Source organism: Prosopis cineraria, unplaced genomic scaffold (genome assembly GCF_029017545.1).
Source record: "Prosopis cineraria cultivar Desert tree isolate PC_DT_omini unplaced genomic scaffold, ASM2901754v1 PC1553, whole genome shotgun sequence".
Taxonomy (NCBI): Eukaryota; Viridiplantae; Streptophyta; class Magnoliopsida; order Fabales; family Fabaceae; genus Prosopis; species Prosopis cineraria.
The window spans coordinates 2,388-19,721 of record NW_026556878.1 but is presented as its reverse complement, the minus strand read 5'-3'; the positions used below and the strand labels follow the sequence as shown (position 1 = coordinate 19,721).

Here is a 17,334-nt window from a genome sequence, read left to right as displayed (position 1 = left end):
AAATTTCCTTGGCATGCATATGAGTCATAAGATTAATACATTTGTTTGCCTCTTTATAAACATGGTCAAAAGTAACCATCCAATCATTCACAATAAAATTTTAAATTTTCTTAATAATCATTGTAAGTGAAAAATTATTAGAGTGGTTGCATTCAATAAGTGACAGAGCTTTCATGAAATTATAGTAAACATTCATTTTAGAGAACTTCTCCTCCCAGTAAAGATTAAGACCTTTTAAAATTTCTATAAATTTAGTTGTTGTGCTAAGATGATAGCTAAGGTATTTGAAAATTTTTTTAATCTAATTACCCTTATTGTTTCTAATGATGCCTCCACAGATAATAGCACTATTAATGTTGGCCGAATCATTGATGTCAATTCTAACCTCCCCAAGATTTGGAGGGCTCTATTTAGCTTCATATCTAGTGTTTATTTTACCCAACTGGTTGATTTTGGATTGAAGCTAGTGTTAGAGAATGCTATGTCACTATCTTATTTTAATTGAAGCTTTGAGATTTAGTTGGGCTTATGAGCTCATGGATTTTTTTTCATTATAAAATAAATGGTTATATATGAACTTTGTTTAATGAATACAAGTTAGGTTTTTTAGCAAACAAATTGTACGTGACACGCAAAAATTCCATTTATGTATAGAATTTAATTATCAGAATACCATTATATATGAACTTTTTTAATTAATAAAAAGTTAGGTTTTTAACAGACGAATTGTCCCTGTATGCATAAAAGCTCATTTATGCACGAGAGTGTGGTTAAAAGTAAAGCAAAATAAAATTCAAGAATTAGCTTACTAACTTAAGCTAGACGCATCAAATGGAGATATAGTTGAGGACCAAAGATGATGTACTAAAATGAGTACGCACATCATCCTGAACTGCAATAGAAGAATGCTATGTCTTTGAAAGTTGTCCTAAAGATGAGCCTCCATTGCACCTTGATGATGATCAATCCAAGAAAAAGGTCAAGATAAGAGATGAAGAGGAAAATGTTGAAGACGCTATGGATGCTGATTTTGATGTTGATTCTCACATCTCATCAACCATTTCCCCTAAAATAGTTCTTGAAACTTAAGATAACACGTCAGTTCTCATGGTCACTGATAAAGCTTAACCTACCAATGATGGTAAGCATATTGCTATTTCTCCGACATCCCAAAAAATGATGTATGGTAGGGCTAATCTTGCTATATCCCCTATGCCATCCTTCAAGGATAAGCTGCTCAATAAAAAAATTGGGATATCTAAAGATGACAATGATATCAAGCTTAGTAAAGACAATATGACTATAGAGATACAAGATGGTATTCCTTCCATTAATTTCTCCTTTTAGATTCTGGATATGCTTAATAAGAAAATAGGATTCGCTGTGGTTATCAAGCTCTTAGGAAAAACGATAGGCTACAGACAGTTAAGATTGTAACTCCAAACTATTTGGAACCTTCGGGGCAATTCCAACTCACTAACCTTGACGAGGAGTATTTTTTAGTAAAATTTCAAGATGAGCTTGACTTTTAGAAAGTTATCTTCTCTGGACCGTGGATGATATTTAGCCATTATTTAACTGTTTAGCCATGGACGCCTACCTTTAAGCCTCAAAACCATGCCATTAATCAGGTTATTGGTTGGGTTCGTCTCCCTGGGTTACCAGCTAGGTATTATCATAAAAGTATCATTCGCTCCATTGATAGCATTTTTGGGCAAGTCATTCGTATTGATGACAACACAGAGTCAGACGAGAGTTTGCAAGATTAGCTGTTATCATTGACTTGAATAAGCCGCTCACATCATAAATTTAAGTTGATGAAGAGATCATCTATGTAAAGTATGAAGGTCTTTCACTAATTTGCTATGACTGTGGACGCTACAGCCATCTCGAAAATAGTTGCCCAGAAAAAATGGAATCCTTGACGAAGCATCGGCAGCCTTCAGTGATCTCAGATCCTCCGATCACCATAGCCATTTGTAAGCAGACCAAGTATGGTGAGTGGATGCACGCGCCAAAGCCCAGGCATAGGTACATTAGGTATGATAGGTTTGATGGAGGTCAGAAACGTGACGAGGTTGTTATTAGCAATGGCATAGCAATGTCCTCAAGGTTTGAAGCACTTTATATGGCAAAAGACAGAGAGGATCAAGGGCACAAAGTGTGCGACTATCCTAAAACCGTTACTAATGGGGAGGCCTCATCTTCACGATGTAAACTAAAAGAGACAAAAGTCTATAAAAAAAAGTAGACGCAGGACAACAACAAAAGGATAGCCATGGGACCATTCCTAATAAAGAATGCATTTTCAACACTGCTGCCTATAAAGCCGTTCAAGCTCCCACATCATTGGATAAAGCAAATAATCAAGTCATTATTATGTATGACGAAAGAATTCACTTGAGAATCCAACTAGACTCAAGCCATCTTTCATATTTAGGCCATCTTGATGTAACACAAGCCCATTTAATGTTTAATGGCCAGACAAAGCCTCAGCCTAAGCCTCCTAATCCACGTACCTCAGCTAAAGGCATTCCACTCTCCTCTTGGCTTCAAATTCATAACTTCAAGGACAAGCCTAAAGGGAATTCTTCTAGCCTTTCAGTCAAATTATTGAAAGAAATCGCATGAGGTCTTCAGGAGAAAGACCCCCAGATGGTTAATGATGAAGACATAGATATGTTGGTTGAAGAAGTTGATTTTAGCTCGGCTTCTGAGCACTAATTAATTTGTTTTATGTCTATTTTTACATAGAATTGTCAAGCATCCTTTAATAAAAGGTTCCTATCTACCATGAAATCTTTTATTGCTTGCAATAAACCTGACATTTTTATTATTATTGAACCTAGAATCTCAGGAGTGAAAGCTGATAAAGTCATCAAAAGACTCGGTCTTCCTTTTTCCCATAGAATTGAAGCTTTGGGATTCTCTAGAGGAATTTAAATTCTTTGGACAGATAAAGTTAAAGTTAATATCATAGCTAATCACTTCCAGTTTGTACATATGGAGATTTGTTTCATAAAAGACAAAAGCAATTTTTTCTTCACAGCAATTTATGGAAGCCTAGGTGCTTGTTTTTGAAAATTCCTTTGGCAAGATCTATCCAATGTTGCTCCTCCCTCTAATCTTCCTTGGCTTATGGTCGAAGATTTTAATGCCATTTTACATAGTGATGACCGAATTGGGTCTACTAGAAGAAAAATTAATAGATAACTGGCTTTTTAAATCCTTCATATAGAACATTGGGCTCATTGACATGGGCTTTAATGGCCCAAAACATACCTGGCAAATGGGTACACTCATGATACGCTTGGATAAGGCTCTTTGCAATCAAGCCTAGCTTGGTCGCTACAATTCTAATTGGGTAGATCATCTCTTAAAATTTTGTTTAGACTATAGGTCCATTTTGATTCACTTGGGATTATGTAAGCCTATACCCCATAGCAAACACTTCAAGTTCTTAGCTTGTTAGGCTTCTCATCCAGATTTTCCTAATTTGGTTCAAAAAAATTGGGACCCAAATCATGATTCAGCTCACAATATTCAAGTCTTTGCATCTAAGGTCTTTACCTGGAATAAATCCATTTTTGGTGATATTAGTAAAAGGAAGAGGAGATCGCAAGTAAGGATTCTGGGAGTGCAGTGAAAATTAGAATCTTCTCCTTCATCACCTTTTTCTCCTTGATCTTGATATTCATTTAAGGGAAGAATTTGAGGAAGTTTGCCTTCAAGAGGAATTGCTATGGCTTCAAAAATCTTCCACGAACTGGGTTTGCTTGGGAGATCGTAATACCTCCTTATATCATACTCAAGCACTTATTCGCCAACATCAAAATAGAATCACTTAGCTTAAATCTAATGATGGGTCCTAGATCACGAATGAACTCTCACTTTTAAATATGGCTCGAAGCTATTTTAGCAATTTGTATACTATTAAGGACCCCATTTTCACGCCTTATCTAATTAAAGGTATGTTCCCAAAACTTTTGAACTCCTCCTTTTTTGGATTGGCTAAAATTATCTCTTATGAGGAAGTTAAACAAGCCCTATTTGCTATGAAACCACTGAAGGCTTCTGGAGCTGATGGTCTCAACCCTTTTTTCTTTCAAAATCAATGGGATTTAGTGGGGTATAGTGTTTTCAACTTCGTTAAAGATCTTTGGCTTGGTAAACCTCTTGACCCCTGGCTAAACAAGACACTAATTGCTCTCATTCCCAAAGTAAATGTACCATAACATATGAGAGACTTTTGCCCAATTAGCCTTTGTTTAGTACCATACAAAATTATCACCAAGGTTATTGCTAATCGTATAAGTAAAATTATGCCTTCAAGTGTGATGCCTTATCAAACTAGTTTTGTGCAAGGTAGAAACATCATTGATAATATCATCATTACCCAAGAAGTTGTGCACTCCATGAGGAAAAAGTCAGGTCATAATGGTTGGATGGCCATTAAAGTGGATTTAGAAAAAGCTTTCGATAAGTTAAGATGGGATTTTGTTGAAGAAACTCTCAATGATGTGGGGCTGCCTGGGGTTACGGTAAACTTAATCTTGAATTGTATTTCCACCCCCTCTATGCAACTAATACAAAATGGTAAGCCTGCGAGCCCCTTTTATCCTAAGAGGGGTATTAGACAAGGGGATCCCTTATCTCCACTTATTTTTTTGCTTTGTATGGTGCGACTCTCACAAGCAATCATGACTAAAGTAAACAAAGATAATTGGCATCCTATCAAACTGGGCCAGAGAGGAGTTTCCCTCTCACATCTTTTCTTTACAAATGATTTAGTTCTCTTTAGTGAAGCTTTTGAGATTCAAGTCAAAATTATTGACAGAGTCTTACAATAATTTTGCATATCCTTAGGACAAACTATTAGTCAAGCCAAAACCCAGATTTATTTCTCAAAAAATATGGATGATCGCACTTGTAATGCAATCTGCAACAAACTAGGCTTTAAGAGAACTGATGCTTTAGATACCTTGGTGTGCCTTTAATCAATGGCAGAGTCACCACTAGAACTTACAATTATATCCTTGAGAGGCTCTACAAAAAGTTAACTAGGTGGAAAAGTAAATCATTATCACTTGCTGGTAGAATCACTCTCACCAAGTCGGTTCTCTCTTCTATACCCTTTTATACCATACAAAGTGCCAAATTACCATCTTCTAGCTGTTTAGCTATTGAAAAACTTATCAAAAAATTTGTTTGGGGTTACACTAATGATCATCATGGAGTTAATCTTGTAAGATAGAAAGAAGTATGCCAATTGTTATTCAATGGTGGTATCGGACTCACTGATATTAAAGCACAGAACAAGGCTTGTCTCTCCAAATTAGCCTACCAAATAGTTGTTAAGCCTAATCTGTTTTGGGTCTAGGTCTTAAGAGGTAAATATGGCATTAAAGGCCTTACCCCCTACTTAAAGCATAAACGTAAACCTTCTTATCTCTGGAAAAATATCTCTGAAGTTTGGGGGGACACAATGATGCATGTTAAGTGGAACCTAAGCAGTGGGAAACAAATTTGGTTCTGGAGCGACTTCCGGATCGACGACTCTGGGCCTCTTAACCTTCTCTCATATGTTGATATTGATCAATTTGCAAAATCGAAACCAATCTCAGATTTTATTGATGAATATAGGCAATGGAAATGAAATTTGTTTCAAGACTTCCTTCCCCAATCTATTCTATGTGAGATCAAGGATTATACTATTGACGTCAATAGTACTAATTAGCCTTCTTGCACATGGCACTTAACTTCCTAAGGTAATTTTACTGTCAAATCTGCTTATATAGCTTACCAATCTTTGAACTAGAACAATCAAGATGAAAAATGGAAACTTATTTGGAAGTTGCCTATCGCGCAACGAGTTCAAACCTTTATCTGGCTTTTGTTCAAAGGTAAACTCCTCACTAATGCAAAGAGATTTCGAAGAAAGATGACCCAAGATCAAGGATGCAATCCCTACAAGTTACCTTGTGCTATTGAAAGCATTAATCATGTCTTCAAAGATTGGTCATTTTCTGATCACGTTTGGAGGAAAATTATGCCAACGGACATTTTCAAAGAATTTTCTAAAGCTAATATTGACGTTTGGCTGCTTAACATTTTTCAGTCCCCTCTTCTTGGCAACTCTTCAAAAATAGGAATCAGAAGTGTTTGCTGGAAACTTTGAAAAGCTACAAACCTTCGGATCTTCACTGATGCTGACTTCACTGTGGACTCTTTCCTTGTCCAAATCAGAGCCATTGTTAACGTCACAATTAAAGCCCTTACCACCTTTAAGTCTTTGATGTAATCTTGTTCTATCTTTGATTCTTCAATTTTGTACGGTGTTCTTTCAAGCCAATGAAATCCCCTTTTCACTCGGGGAAAAAAAATGAGTACGCACATCTTACAGCTTTTCAGTCATTACATCATTTATTGCGAGGGGCTGGTTGGTGGAAGTCACTTTGATTTCCCTCCAATATTTTAATGCCCCTCTCTTATGGTCACAAACCCAAGCCACTGTAGCATTTTCATTTTGGGAAGTCAATTAGTTATATCTAGTAAATCAATGAGCTCAAAGGCGAATTAATGTAATTAGAGACTTGCAATGTGATTAACTATTCTTTTGGGTCATTTTGTGGCAGAGGAACTCAGCTTGACTTTTTTTTTTTTTTTTTTCGGCCTCCAAGATCTATGACCTTATCATGCTGTGTCGTTTTGGATTTTTGTAGCTCTGCAGTCTCCAGTCTTCCCCGTTTCGGTTTCACTGACAGCTCCATCTCGGACTTTCGGAAACAGAGAGTGGCAATTCCGTTATTGTTTCCGAAGCTATGGCTGGTTTCCTCATGTTCCTCTCGTAGTAGAGAATCAGAACCCCACTCCGGTGAGTCCTTCCTTTTGTTCCTTCTAAGTGAACTTGTCCTTACCTTCCCCATTCGCGGGCTTTTCCAATCCCCACCTTTGCCGACCCAGTCGGCGATCGCTGGCGATTTCTGTCCTCCTTGCTTTATCGGAATCTGCCGCCTGCGAGACTCCTCATTTTTTGATTCCCATGTGATCTCGATTCCCTGCTACCAGACGAAGCTGACGGATGGGTTGCGTGCTCGGAGTGGCAAGGGACGATGCAGGCCGCAGGGCGGGCTCCGGAGCTCGGAACCGTCGTGAGCAAAACTGTGCTGCTGACGGAGGTAATGCTGTTAGGGTTGGGAGCGAAGGGACAGCGAAGGAGAAGCAAAGGACTGGGCAGCACGGCGGCGAATTTGTTGATCAGTTCCCGGGACCGGAACGACGGAAACCTAGTCTTGATCCTTGCGCTCAAACCCAACAGGGGTGGCCATCTTGGTTGATGGCTGTGGCTGGCGACGCAATTCGAGATTGGGCTCCTCGGCGCGCCAACACGTTCGAGAAACTCGCGAAGGTGATCAGAGAGATTGACTTTATTTCTGTGATTGCCGAATCTCTTTTCCTTCTTCTTCTTCTTCTTCTTTTTCGCAAATTGAAAGTTTAAGAGTGTTAGAATGCATTTTTTGTGTCTTGGGTTTTCAGATTGGACAAGGGACGTATAGCAATGTATATAAAGCGAGAGACCTTCTTACCGGAAAGACAGTAGCTCTAAAGAAAGTTAGGTTTGATAATCTGGAGCCAGAGAGTGTGAAGTTCATGGCGAGAGAGATTCTTGTTTTGAGGCGGCTTGATCACCCAAATATCGTGAAACTCGAGGGCTTGGTTACTTCTAGAATGTCATGCAGCCTTTACTTAATATTCGAGTATATGGAACATGATCTTGCTGGGCTTGCTGCTGGGCAAGGTGTTAAGTTCACTGAGCCTCAAGTACGACAATTTTAAGCTCAAGTTTGTTCGCTGTGATAGTATTTCCCATCTGATTGGGTTTTTTTTTTTTTTTTGTGCCTTTTAGTTTGGGCATACTAGCTATAGTTGAGCTTTCATCCTTCGGTGGTGTTGTGATTTTATAGTGTTTTAGGTTAACATTTTGTTTCCTTGCTAAGTTTAGACTCGACTCCTATATTATTTTCAGTGATTATCAGTATGGGGTGTAGGTGTTTGATGTTGCTCTGAGATTTCTGGGTTGTATTGGGTCCCATGCATTGTTCTATACATGTTTTGTTTAGGTATTTTTCATATCCATATGATGCGTAAAGATTTTGGTATGATGCTTTTTAGTTACATTCCTCCTTAATGCAACTGTATTGAAAGTTCCTCTGACATATGCCTCCATAAAGCAAGGTCATTTAACTTTTACTTTATTTATTAGGATGTGAGTACTGAGTACTGAAATGAAGGAACTTTCCTCCTCTTTGTCAAGAACGTCTGCAGTTCTATATCTACAAATACTGATACAAGGTGCCTAATTGGATATTGAATTGTGATGCAACCGTGGTTATGTTATATCTCCCCCCTTGAAGTGTTTTTTTTTTTTTAATCAAGTAGTGTTAATGGCTAACAAATCGGGATCCATTATTTGCTTCGTGAAATTTTTATTCTTGATATGATTATTTGAGGAGTTTTGAAATCATTGATGCCTGATGAAGTGTCAAAGAGGTTCTTCTCATTTGTTCATCTAAAGGAGGGGGGCGGGGGGGAGATAGAGGGAAGTCATAGTAAAAGGCTGATTTGTTTCTCAGTATTTTCTCTTTGGCAGGTGAAATGCTATATGAAGCAATTACTCTCTGGCCTTGAGCATTGCCACAGCAAAGGTGTCTTGCATCGTGATATCAAGGGTTCCAATCTGCTTATTGATGATGAAGGAATCCTTAAAATTGCAGATTTTGGACTGGCAGCTTTCTATGATCCTGAGCACAAGCAGCCCATGACAAGTAGAGTTGTTACGCTTTGGTATCGTGCTCCTGAGCTTCTTCTTGGGGCTACATACTACGGTGTTGGTATTGACCTTTGGAGTGCTGGCTGCATCTTGGGAGAGTTGCTTAATGGGAAGCCAATCATGCCTGGTCGAACAGAGGTCTTGCTTTTCGTATTGATCCTGTTTTCTAGCTTTTAATACTATCATATCTATTGCCTTCTAAACTGCCTTTAAATATGTTATGTGTATAGTGCCAGTTTGATACCCATTTTATCTTATCATTTTGTTCTATTGTGTGTGTCTGGGGAGAAGGTTGACTTCTTACTGTTTTATTTGATACTTTTTAGTTGGTGGGAAAGCTATGGGCTCATGTTGAGCTGTTTCATCAACCTGATTAGTTATTTTCTTGATGTCATTGAGTTGTCATTTTAATGGATTAGATGAGATTCATCAAACGTAAGATGACTAGATTAAAGACCAAGACAATAGAAGGAAAAAGTTAACTGAAGCTGAGAACCTTTTTAAATATTTTTGGAGAGTGAACTGCAAATTAGTTTATGAATGTTTTCACTGTAAACACTGTACCCACTAGTGGCTTGTGTATGGCTAAGTTTCTATAACTCCTGAATGTAAACTTTGATATTTCTGTTTTACAATTAATTAGCAAATCATTTCTGCAATCAATTCATTATCATGTACTTTTTGCTCTTCAATTGCATTTTTCAGGTTGACGTTTGACTGATTTTGAATCTTTTTTCTTGATAGGTTGAACAACTGCACAAAATATTTAAATTATGTGGCTCTCCATCTGAAGATTACTGGAAGAAATTTAAATTGCCAAATGCTACGCTCTTCAGGCCACAGCAGCCATATAAACGATGCATTTTGGAAACCTTCAAGGATTTCCCTCCTTCTTCCGTACATCTAATATCTACTCTTCTTTCAATAGATCCTGATGATCGTGGCCGTGCCTTGGCTGCTCTAAATAGTGATGTGAGTGGTGACTGTGGGATTAACTTTATGTTTGAGATGTAATACATTTACAAGCTTTTTCTCTCTGCAGTTTTTTACCACCGAGCCCTATGCTTGTGAACCATCAAGTTTGCCAAAGTATCCTCCCAGCAAAGAATTGGATATAAAACTGAGAGATGAAGAAGCTAGAAGGTTCAAATTCTTTTCTTGTGTTTGATAACTTCTGGTACTGATTTCGTCTAGGTGCTGACAATGATAGGATTTGTTTCACTTTCAGACAAAAAGCTCTAAATGGGAAACATAATGCTATTGATGGTGCCAAAAGAGTCAGAGTACGTGATCGTGGTCGGGCAATTCCAGCCCCAGAAGCCAATGCAGAGATCCAATCAAACTTAGATGTACGTTAGATGTGTTCATTATTATTTTATTTTTGAGTTTCCCTTAAACTGGCCTCAGCTCACTTAGATATGCAGTTATGAAGTTTTTAAGTCCTCTGCCTTCAACCAGTAACTCATGCCTATGCCGTATGCTTTTATGATTGCGGGCCCGGGCTTCCCTTTGACTGCATTGATTTTCGTGAATCCTTGTCTTTCTGGGCAATCAATTATAATACTGATCAAGATGTTAGACACAGTTTCTTCAGCATGCTTTGGATTCTCTGATCTTAGGTTAGCCTGACAGTTTAAATGTATATTGTTTTCAACGAGTCTTTATTTTATTTCAACCTAAGTCATAAAACTTCGCGAGTCACGTTATTTTATCGGATCACTCATGGTAAATTGAGCTTTGGACTTGAGCATATTTTCCAATTTGCTGCCTGGAACAACATCACATGTCACGTGTTTCTCACTGAATTGCAGAGGTGGAGAGTGGTGACACATGCAAACGCAAAAAGCAAGAGTGAGAAATTCCCACCACCTCATCAAGATGGGGCCGTTGGATATCCATTGGGTGCATCTCACAAGGGACCTGTCTCATTTGGTGCCACTGAAACGGATGCTTCCTTTAGCTCCGCAATATTTAATTCAAAACCTGCAGGACCTTGCAGGGGTAAGAAGACAAAGAAAACAGATTCATCATGGAAACTCATGCGTCCATTCAAATAATCAATTCATCAAGTAGGCCTGTAAATGGATTTTTTGTTACTTTTGGGGCAAATAAGTCTCTGCCGTTCTTGGCATTTCGAGGTGGGGCCTGAATTCTTTTCCCCCACTTTCATATTGCTACCATTTTAATTTTGTTTTTGGTTCATTTGATATATATAGTTTTTGCTGTATAATGTACGACGGGATCCTTAGTTTTGTATATTTAGGTTAGGATGGAATCATGGAATCCCTTTGCTGTACAGTTCCCAGGAACTGCCTCATCTCCGTTTTGACCCGCCAGTGTTCTTGAAGTTGGAAAGCAGCCCCCCCCCCCCCCCACCCCCAAAAAAAAGTAAGCAATAAATTTATTTCCATTTGTCATTTTTGATATTTTCAACTTAGAAGTCTCCTGTTCCATGCAAGATTAACGATAAGCACCAATTTACATGCAAGATTTTTAAACCGTAAATTGTTTTGAAAAAGTTAAATGATGAATTCATCTTTTAGGAGGGATAGTTACAAAATTATTGTTATTTTATATTACATTTATATTAAAATAGAACTTATTTAAAATATAAAAATCGAACTTGACATATTTACTCACCCTCAACCAAGTAGCCTCTCATTTTTACAAAATTTGATTCTTAGAAGTGCCTGTTTGATTTCTGTTCTCAAAATCTGTTTTTTTATTTTTAAAAAAAAAAAAACTTATTTAGATAAGTATTTTAGATTTAATTATTTTAAAAATGTTTTCATTTTTTGTTTTTAAAAACAAAAAAAACATGTTAAATATGTTTTCATTTTATTTTTCTTGCTTTAAAATATATTGTTGGTTTAATCAATTTTTATCATAAACAATCACTATGAATCACCTGCAATTATCGCTATTAATATATATTTTCTTTTGTTAATTGCTTTTGAATTAATATAATTAAATATATTTTCGTTTTTTATTTTTAAAAATAATTCCAAAAATTTAATTACAAAACAGTTCTTAAAAACACAAAATGAGAAAAGGTCCTTAATTTTTTTTTTTTTAAGTTTTAACTTCTCAAAAAATTATGCTTTACATTTTTCTCATAACTAATAAGAAAGTAATACGCTTGCACCCGCTTTTACTTTCCTAATATTAATGATATTTGATATAACATTTTTGTGTTATTAATTTTATTTCCAGTTTACATCTGGAAAATTAAGAAAGTAATACACGAGTGGTGGGATTTTTATAAATTTTATATTATAAAATAATAATAATTTGTATTAGGCATAGTTTATAAATATTATGTTGTACAAATGCACTCCTTCTAGTTTCATTTTTAATAAAGTTGGAGGAGAATGGTTTTTCTTATCTTATTTATAAGTTACATTATTAAATTTTTATTATACAATTTTTTTTTTTACTCTCATTAAATATTTGTTATAGGAAGTACTCTATATTACTAAAGTATGTATTTTTTATGAATTAAAATATGTATATTTAATATGAATAAAATCATAAACTTATTAAATTTTTAGATAGAATTAATAAGTTAAAGTTTTGTTAGTTTTAGTGAAATATATTAAAAGTGACTTACAAATAAGATTAAATGAAATATTTATTTCTTTTTATACAAATGCATTTGGAAAGAATTACAATCTAGTTTTAAATAAAAAAATTAATTATTTCTTCAGTGTATTTATAAATCAAATATTTTTTTATATTTTAAATTCCAATATATAAATTATTAATTTTTTATTTGAACCAATATATAATTCTCCTGATGCATTAACATTGCCCCCGTCAAGTTACGTAATACGTAGGCTGCTAAAGAAGGCATTTCCTTTTTTTTTTTTGGACCAACAAAGAAGGTGCTTCCTTAAACAAAATGTCGTTATCTGTCCCCTTGGGTGATGTTTGGGGTGAGGTAGCGCCCGGGGGGGTGGAGTGGGAATGAGATTGGCTTTTTTTCCATATTTGGTACATGTCAATCCCATTCCTAAGGAGAGCTCTATTTCCTCAAATGAGGGAATGGCCAAACCTACCTTACACCATGGAAATGGATTTTTTATGACAAAACCATCCTTCTTTAATAGTTTTTTAGACAAAAACATCTCTTTAGTTTTTGCTCTCCCCTTTCCTCCTCTTGAATTTTCTTTTAAAATTCCCACTCTCATTCATTCGTCGACTCTCTTTAATCTTCTTCATCTTAAATTTTATAGTTGTCGACCTATCATAGTTGACTCCCTTTGATCTACATCCTCAGTCATCCAATCTCACATATCTGCCTAAACTTAATCTTGTAGAGTCCATCCACCGTCCAATCTCTCTTTCAAATATCATAGGTCAAGTCATCTAGATCGTTTCATTAACCAACAAATGGGTGGGTGACCCTTCTTGCTTGCTTGGCCATCAAAGAAAGGATAGATGTGAATTGGTTTCAATATTAGAGTTGCTAGTTGATTGAATTTGGAGAGAAGTGAAATCGTCAATCTCATTCTGACACTCATCTCAACTTTATCGTCGAGCCCCCCTCTTATCATTCTCATCTTTACTATTCAGCTTCAATTTTCATTTGAGGAGGAAGCTTCATCATTCTTATCATCCTCTTCTTCCTTTATTGTTGGATTTCCTCAAATTTGATTTAGGGTTATGTTTATTGTCTTCTGCTGACTACAAAAAGTCTAGAACCTTCTTCATAATGACAAGGGAAGTGAAAGAGAGAGGAGACTTGGAAGTAGGGGTGTTCATGGGACGAGACGAGTTCAAGATACCCCTGTCTCATGTCCCATCCTGAAAAGAGATTGAAACTGAATTTTTATCTTGTGTCCCGTCCCATCCTATTAGTAGAGTTGGTAAACGGGCGGGCTTAGCCCATATGGGCTCGGCCCTTATGGGCCCAGGCCCTAAAGCTCGGTTACCCCAATTTTATCCTAAAATTAAAGCCCGGCCCTTATTCATAGGGTTCAAGGTCGGGTCCGTAAATTCGGATAAGAATAAAATAAAATTTAACATTAAAATTTATTTAGAATATTTTAAAATTTAACATATATCAAACCAAAGTCTCATATAATCTAAAAAATGAACAAAAATTTAAAAGTCTAAATAAGATGAAGGCAAACATCATCATCAATCCTAATCAAAATCTCCCACATTGTCATCTATAAATAAAATATTAAAACTCAGATGTAGGTCCACTTGTGAAAGATGGAGGCGGAGACTCAATATTAATTATTTCTGCAGCTTCTTCATCATCACCTACAATAATTATTAATTAAATTATTTTATTATCAAATATATATCTATACATATATCACAAGATAAAATATAAAAATTACTATAACATGTGACAAAACAATTCAACCAATTGCTGGTACAAACTACAAATCAATATTTGTACATTATCTGGAAAGAGGTGAAAACAATACTTTGTGAATAGTAAAACGGGTTTCACGGGCCGCTCAGGCCCGAGCCCGTTTTTCTAGGGCTTAAAAAGGTCAGGCTTCAAAGCCCAATTACCCTAAAAAATGCCAAATTTTTAAGCCCAAACCTTTATTAAAACGGGCTTAAACGGGCGGCCCATCAAGCCCGACCCTTATTCCTGACTCTACCTATTAGGAATCGGGATGGGATCGGGATGAGATCAGGAAGTCCCATCATCTCGATAAATCAAATAATAATATAAAAAAAATTAAATAATAACATTTATTAAAATTTTAAATTATATAATTTATTAAGTTTAAAATTAAAACAATACAAGTATATAAATCACAACAATTTAAAGTCAATTATTGAATTACATTAATCACAACTACACATTATAATAGTAAATACAAATAATCTCTAGGCTATAAGAGTAGCAACAACTGACAACCCAAGCACAACATCAAATTATTGTTCTTTTACTTTAGTTAAGATGTGCTAAACTAATTATTTTTTAAAAAATAAAGCAAGAAATATGATATACATAAAAGTTATTAAATAGATAGATATAAGAATAAATTATATTAATATAATTTATATATTATACAAAAAGATATCATCTTGTTTACTCTATGTCAATGAAATTATTAATATAAAAAACTTTATTTTTATATAAGTATTGAAACTATAATTAATATAAGTGTAAATTATATTAATATAGTTAATACTTAATGTATATTTTTAAAATAATAAATAACATATATAATATTCGAGATGGGACAGGACGTCTTGGTAGTAATCCTCTATCCCATCTCATCCCGTTTCGAACTCTTTTCTTATCCCGTCTCTCAAAATCTCATTTTGATATCATCGGGACGATATTGAGCTAATCGAAAAGGATACAAGTTGAATACCCCTGGCTAAAAGGAGACATGGGTTCTTTTTTTTTTTCTTTTTCTTTTTTCCATTTAACAATGAAAGCGCATTATGGTATTTTGGCAATATAATTATAGATATCAAATAAAATAATATCATTATTTCATTGATATATCAAACATATTTTTAAATTTCATTTTCACCCTCATTTCTACTCCCACTTCATCATTCTTAATCCCACTTGATCAAAAATCCTTCCACATACCTTCCATAAAAAAAAAATGACTCCACATACCAAACAAGGCCTTAAGTCTTTTGATTGTGATTTATTTATTAGGTTAAATTTCATTTTTGCTCTTGATTTATATCTTTAGAGCATTTAGTATCCTATACTTTATTTTGGTCCAAATAACCTCTTAAACTATCAAAAATAAATCATCTAATATCCTACCATTAAATGATGCTAACAGATGTTAAGTTTGCATAATTGATAGCCTATATCTCAGCCATGTGTCATTGGGTTGACTGTTTGTCACACATGGCATACATGTGGCATGCCACATCCGTTATTCTTAGTATGAAAACTTGAATGTCCATATTCTCTGTAAACATTTGCCTAATCTCTTTTTATTCTTTGATGGAGTTTATCTTAAGCCATACATCGCATTCAACAACCACTTGCAGAACAAAGTGAAACCAATCAAAAAAACAAATTGAAAACCCATAAATTAAAGGTAGAACAAAATGAAACCAATGCAAAAATTGAAAACAAAAGGCAAAATCACTTGCACAAATTGGACCCAAATAAAAAGCCAAGAAACTCATAAATCTATAAAGGAACCCAAATCTCTGAAAGAATGAGAGGAATATAGAAACTCACTCAATCGAACATAGAAAACACAACATTATATTTAATCAAAACTAAAAATCAAGCCATATTTAAATAATCAAAATTGAAAATAGAACTAATTGAAGGCACGTCATAGTCAAGCTTCTTAAAAGTCAAGACTCGTGGATAAATCAAATCCAAAACCATTAATGAGAAAATATAGGAATCAAGCCATATTTTTAATTTATCCCATATACCAAGGGGAAAAAAAAACAAAGATCAGAGTTTCAATTGAACAAAACCGGTAGTGATTGTTTGGATGCCATAGTCAAGTGTCACATGCAACAAAAGAAAACCCATATTTGAAACCCATATTTGCTTCGTTGTTGGATAGTTGTACAGGTACTCCACGACGGTGCTAGGGAGGATGTTGACAGTTTTCATGATGGCATTGTCCGCTTAGAATTCATGAGATCCATTAGATCTAAAGCGTGAATGCAAAACCATGAGATCCCCCAAATCTAAACCACGACGAACACGGATCCATCACTAAGAAGAGGTCTTGTGACGACAAACATGATTCCCAGAGCTCGGCAAATGCAAATCCCTCTTCAATTAGGGAGCCGTAGAACTCGTTGATGATTAGGGAGCCAAAGGGGATGTTCCCATTAGTTTCAACTTCCCCCATTGGATGCATTGAAATTGTTAGGTTGGATGGGTTTCATTCTTAGCCCGGGGGATTTGTTGGAGACAAGGGAGAAAGAGGATATTTTTTTTTTTAAGAAAAAAATTACGACCAAGCTTGCCATGTGGATGCCGCATATATGATATGTGGGCCTTACATCTTTGAGATAACTGACGTTGGCCTTGGTTTAGCAGTAAGGTGTTTGATGAACATTTTTTTAAAGTGTAATGTGAAGAATGACCTAAAGTAGAATATAGGACAATGAATACTTCTAAAAGAATAGTTTAAAAATAAAAAATGGACTTTATTCCTTTTTTATTTGATAATTGTTTTGTAGACAATTGAGACGTTTGCATGTACATTTACACGAAATGCAATTTTTTTATTCGATACCCGAAACGTAAGTTAAACATTTTTTAACAAAGAATTATCATAAACAAAATGTTAATTTTTATGACCTATATTTTAGTAATTCCATAATGTGCATGCCTAACATGCAAATAAACATAGTCAAAATTTCAAGATATTGAATCAATAAATAAATGGCAGAGACATGGATGGATGGATACGTAAAGATGAAAGTGGGGTGCAAATTGGAAGCACACGGAGAAGATGTGGTTTCCTTTTTACAAGCAGTGGTTTTCTAAGGTACAAGCGCAGACAACCAGAAAATTGTGG

General features: G+C 35.4%; 1 protein-coding gene across 3 annotated transcripts; it reads left to right on the top strand.

Moving 5' to 3' along the window:
• Positions 1-6,715: 6,715 nt before the first annotated feature.
• Positions 6,716-11,177, top strand: LOC129300365 (probable serine/threonine-protein kinase At1g54610). 3 transcript variants are annotated; one of them, XM_054938930.1, is made up of 8 exons: positions 6,716-6,874; positions 7,069-7,408; positions 7,537-7,821; positions 8,651-8,968; positions 9,575-9,802; positions 9,873-9,973; positions 10,059-10,179; positions 10,642-11,177. In XM_054938930.1, the coding sequence occupies exons 2-8, from the start codon at positions 7,082-7,084 to the stop codon at positions 10,885-10,887; spliced, it is 1,626 nt and encodes a 541-aa protein (XP_054794905.1). In that variant the 5' UTR covers positions 6,716-6,874; positions 7,069-7,081; the 3' UTR covers positions 10,888-11,177. The 3 variants fall into 3 exon arrangements, with proteins under 3 accessions (XP_054794905.1, XP_054794904.1, XP_054794906.1); XM_054938929.1 differs by having other exon boundaries at positions 6,721-7,408; XM_054938931.1 differs by lacking the exon at positions 7,537-7,821 and having other exon boundaries at positions 6,721-7,408.
• The last annotated feature ends 6,157 nt before the right edge of the window (positions 11,178-17,334 follow it).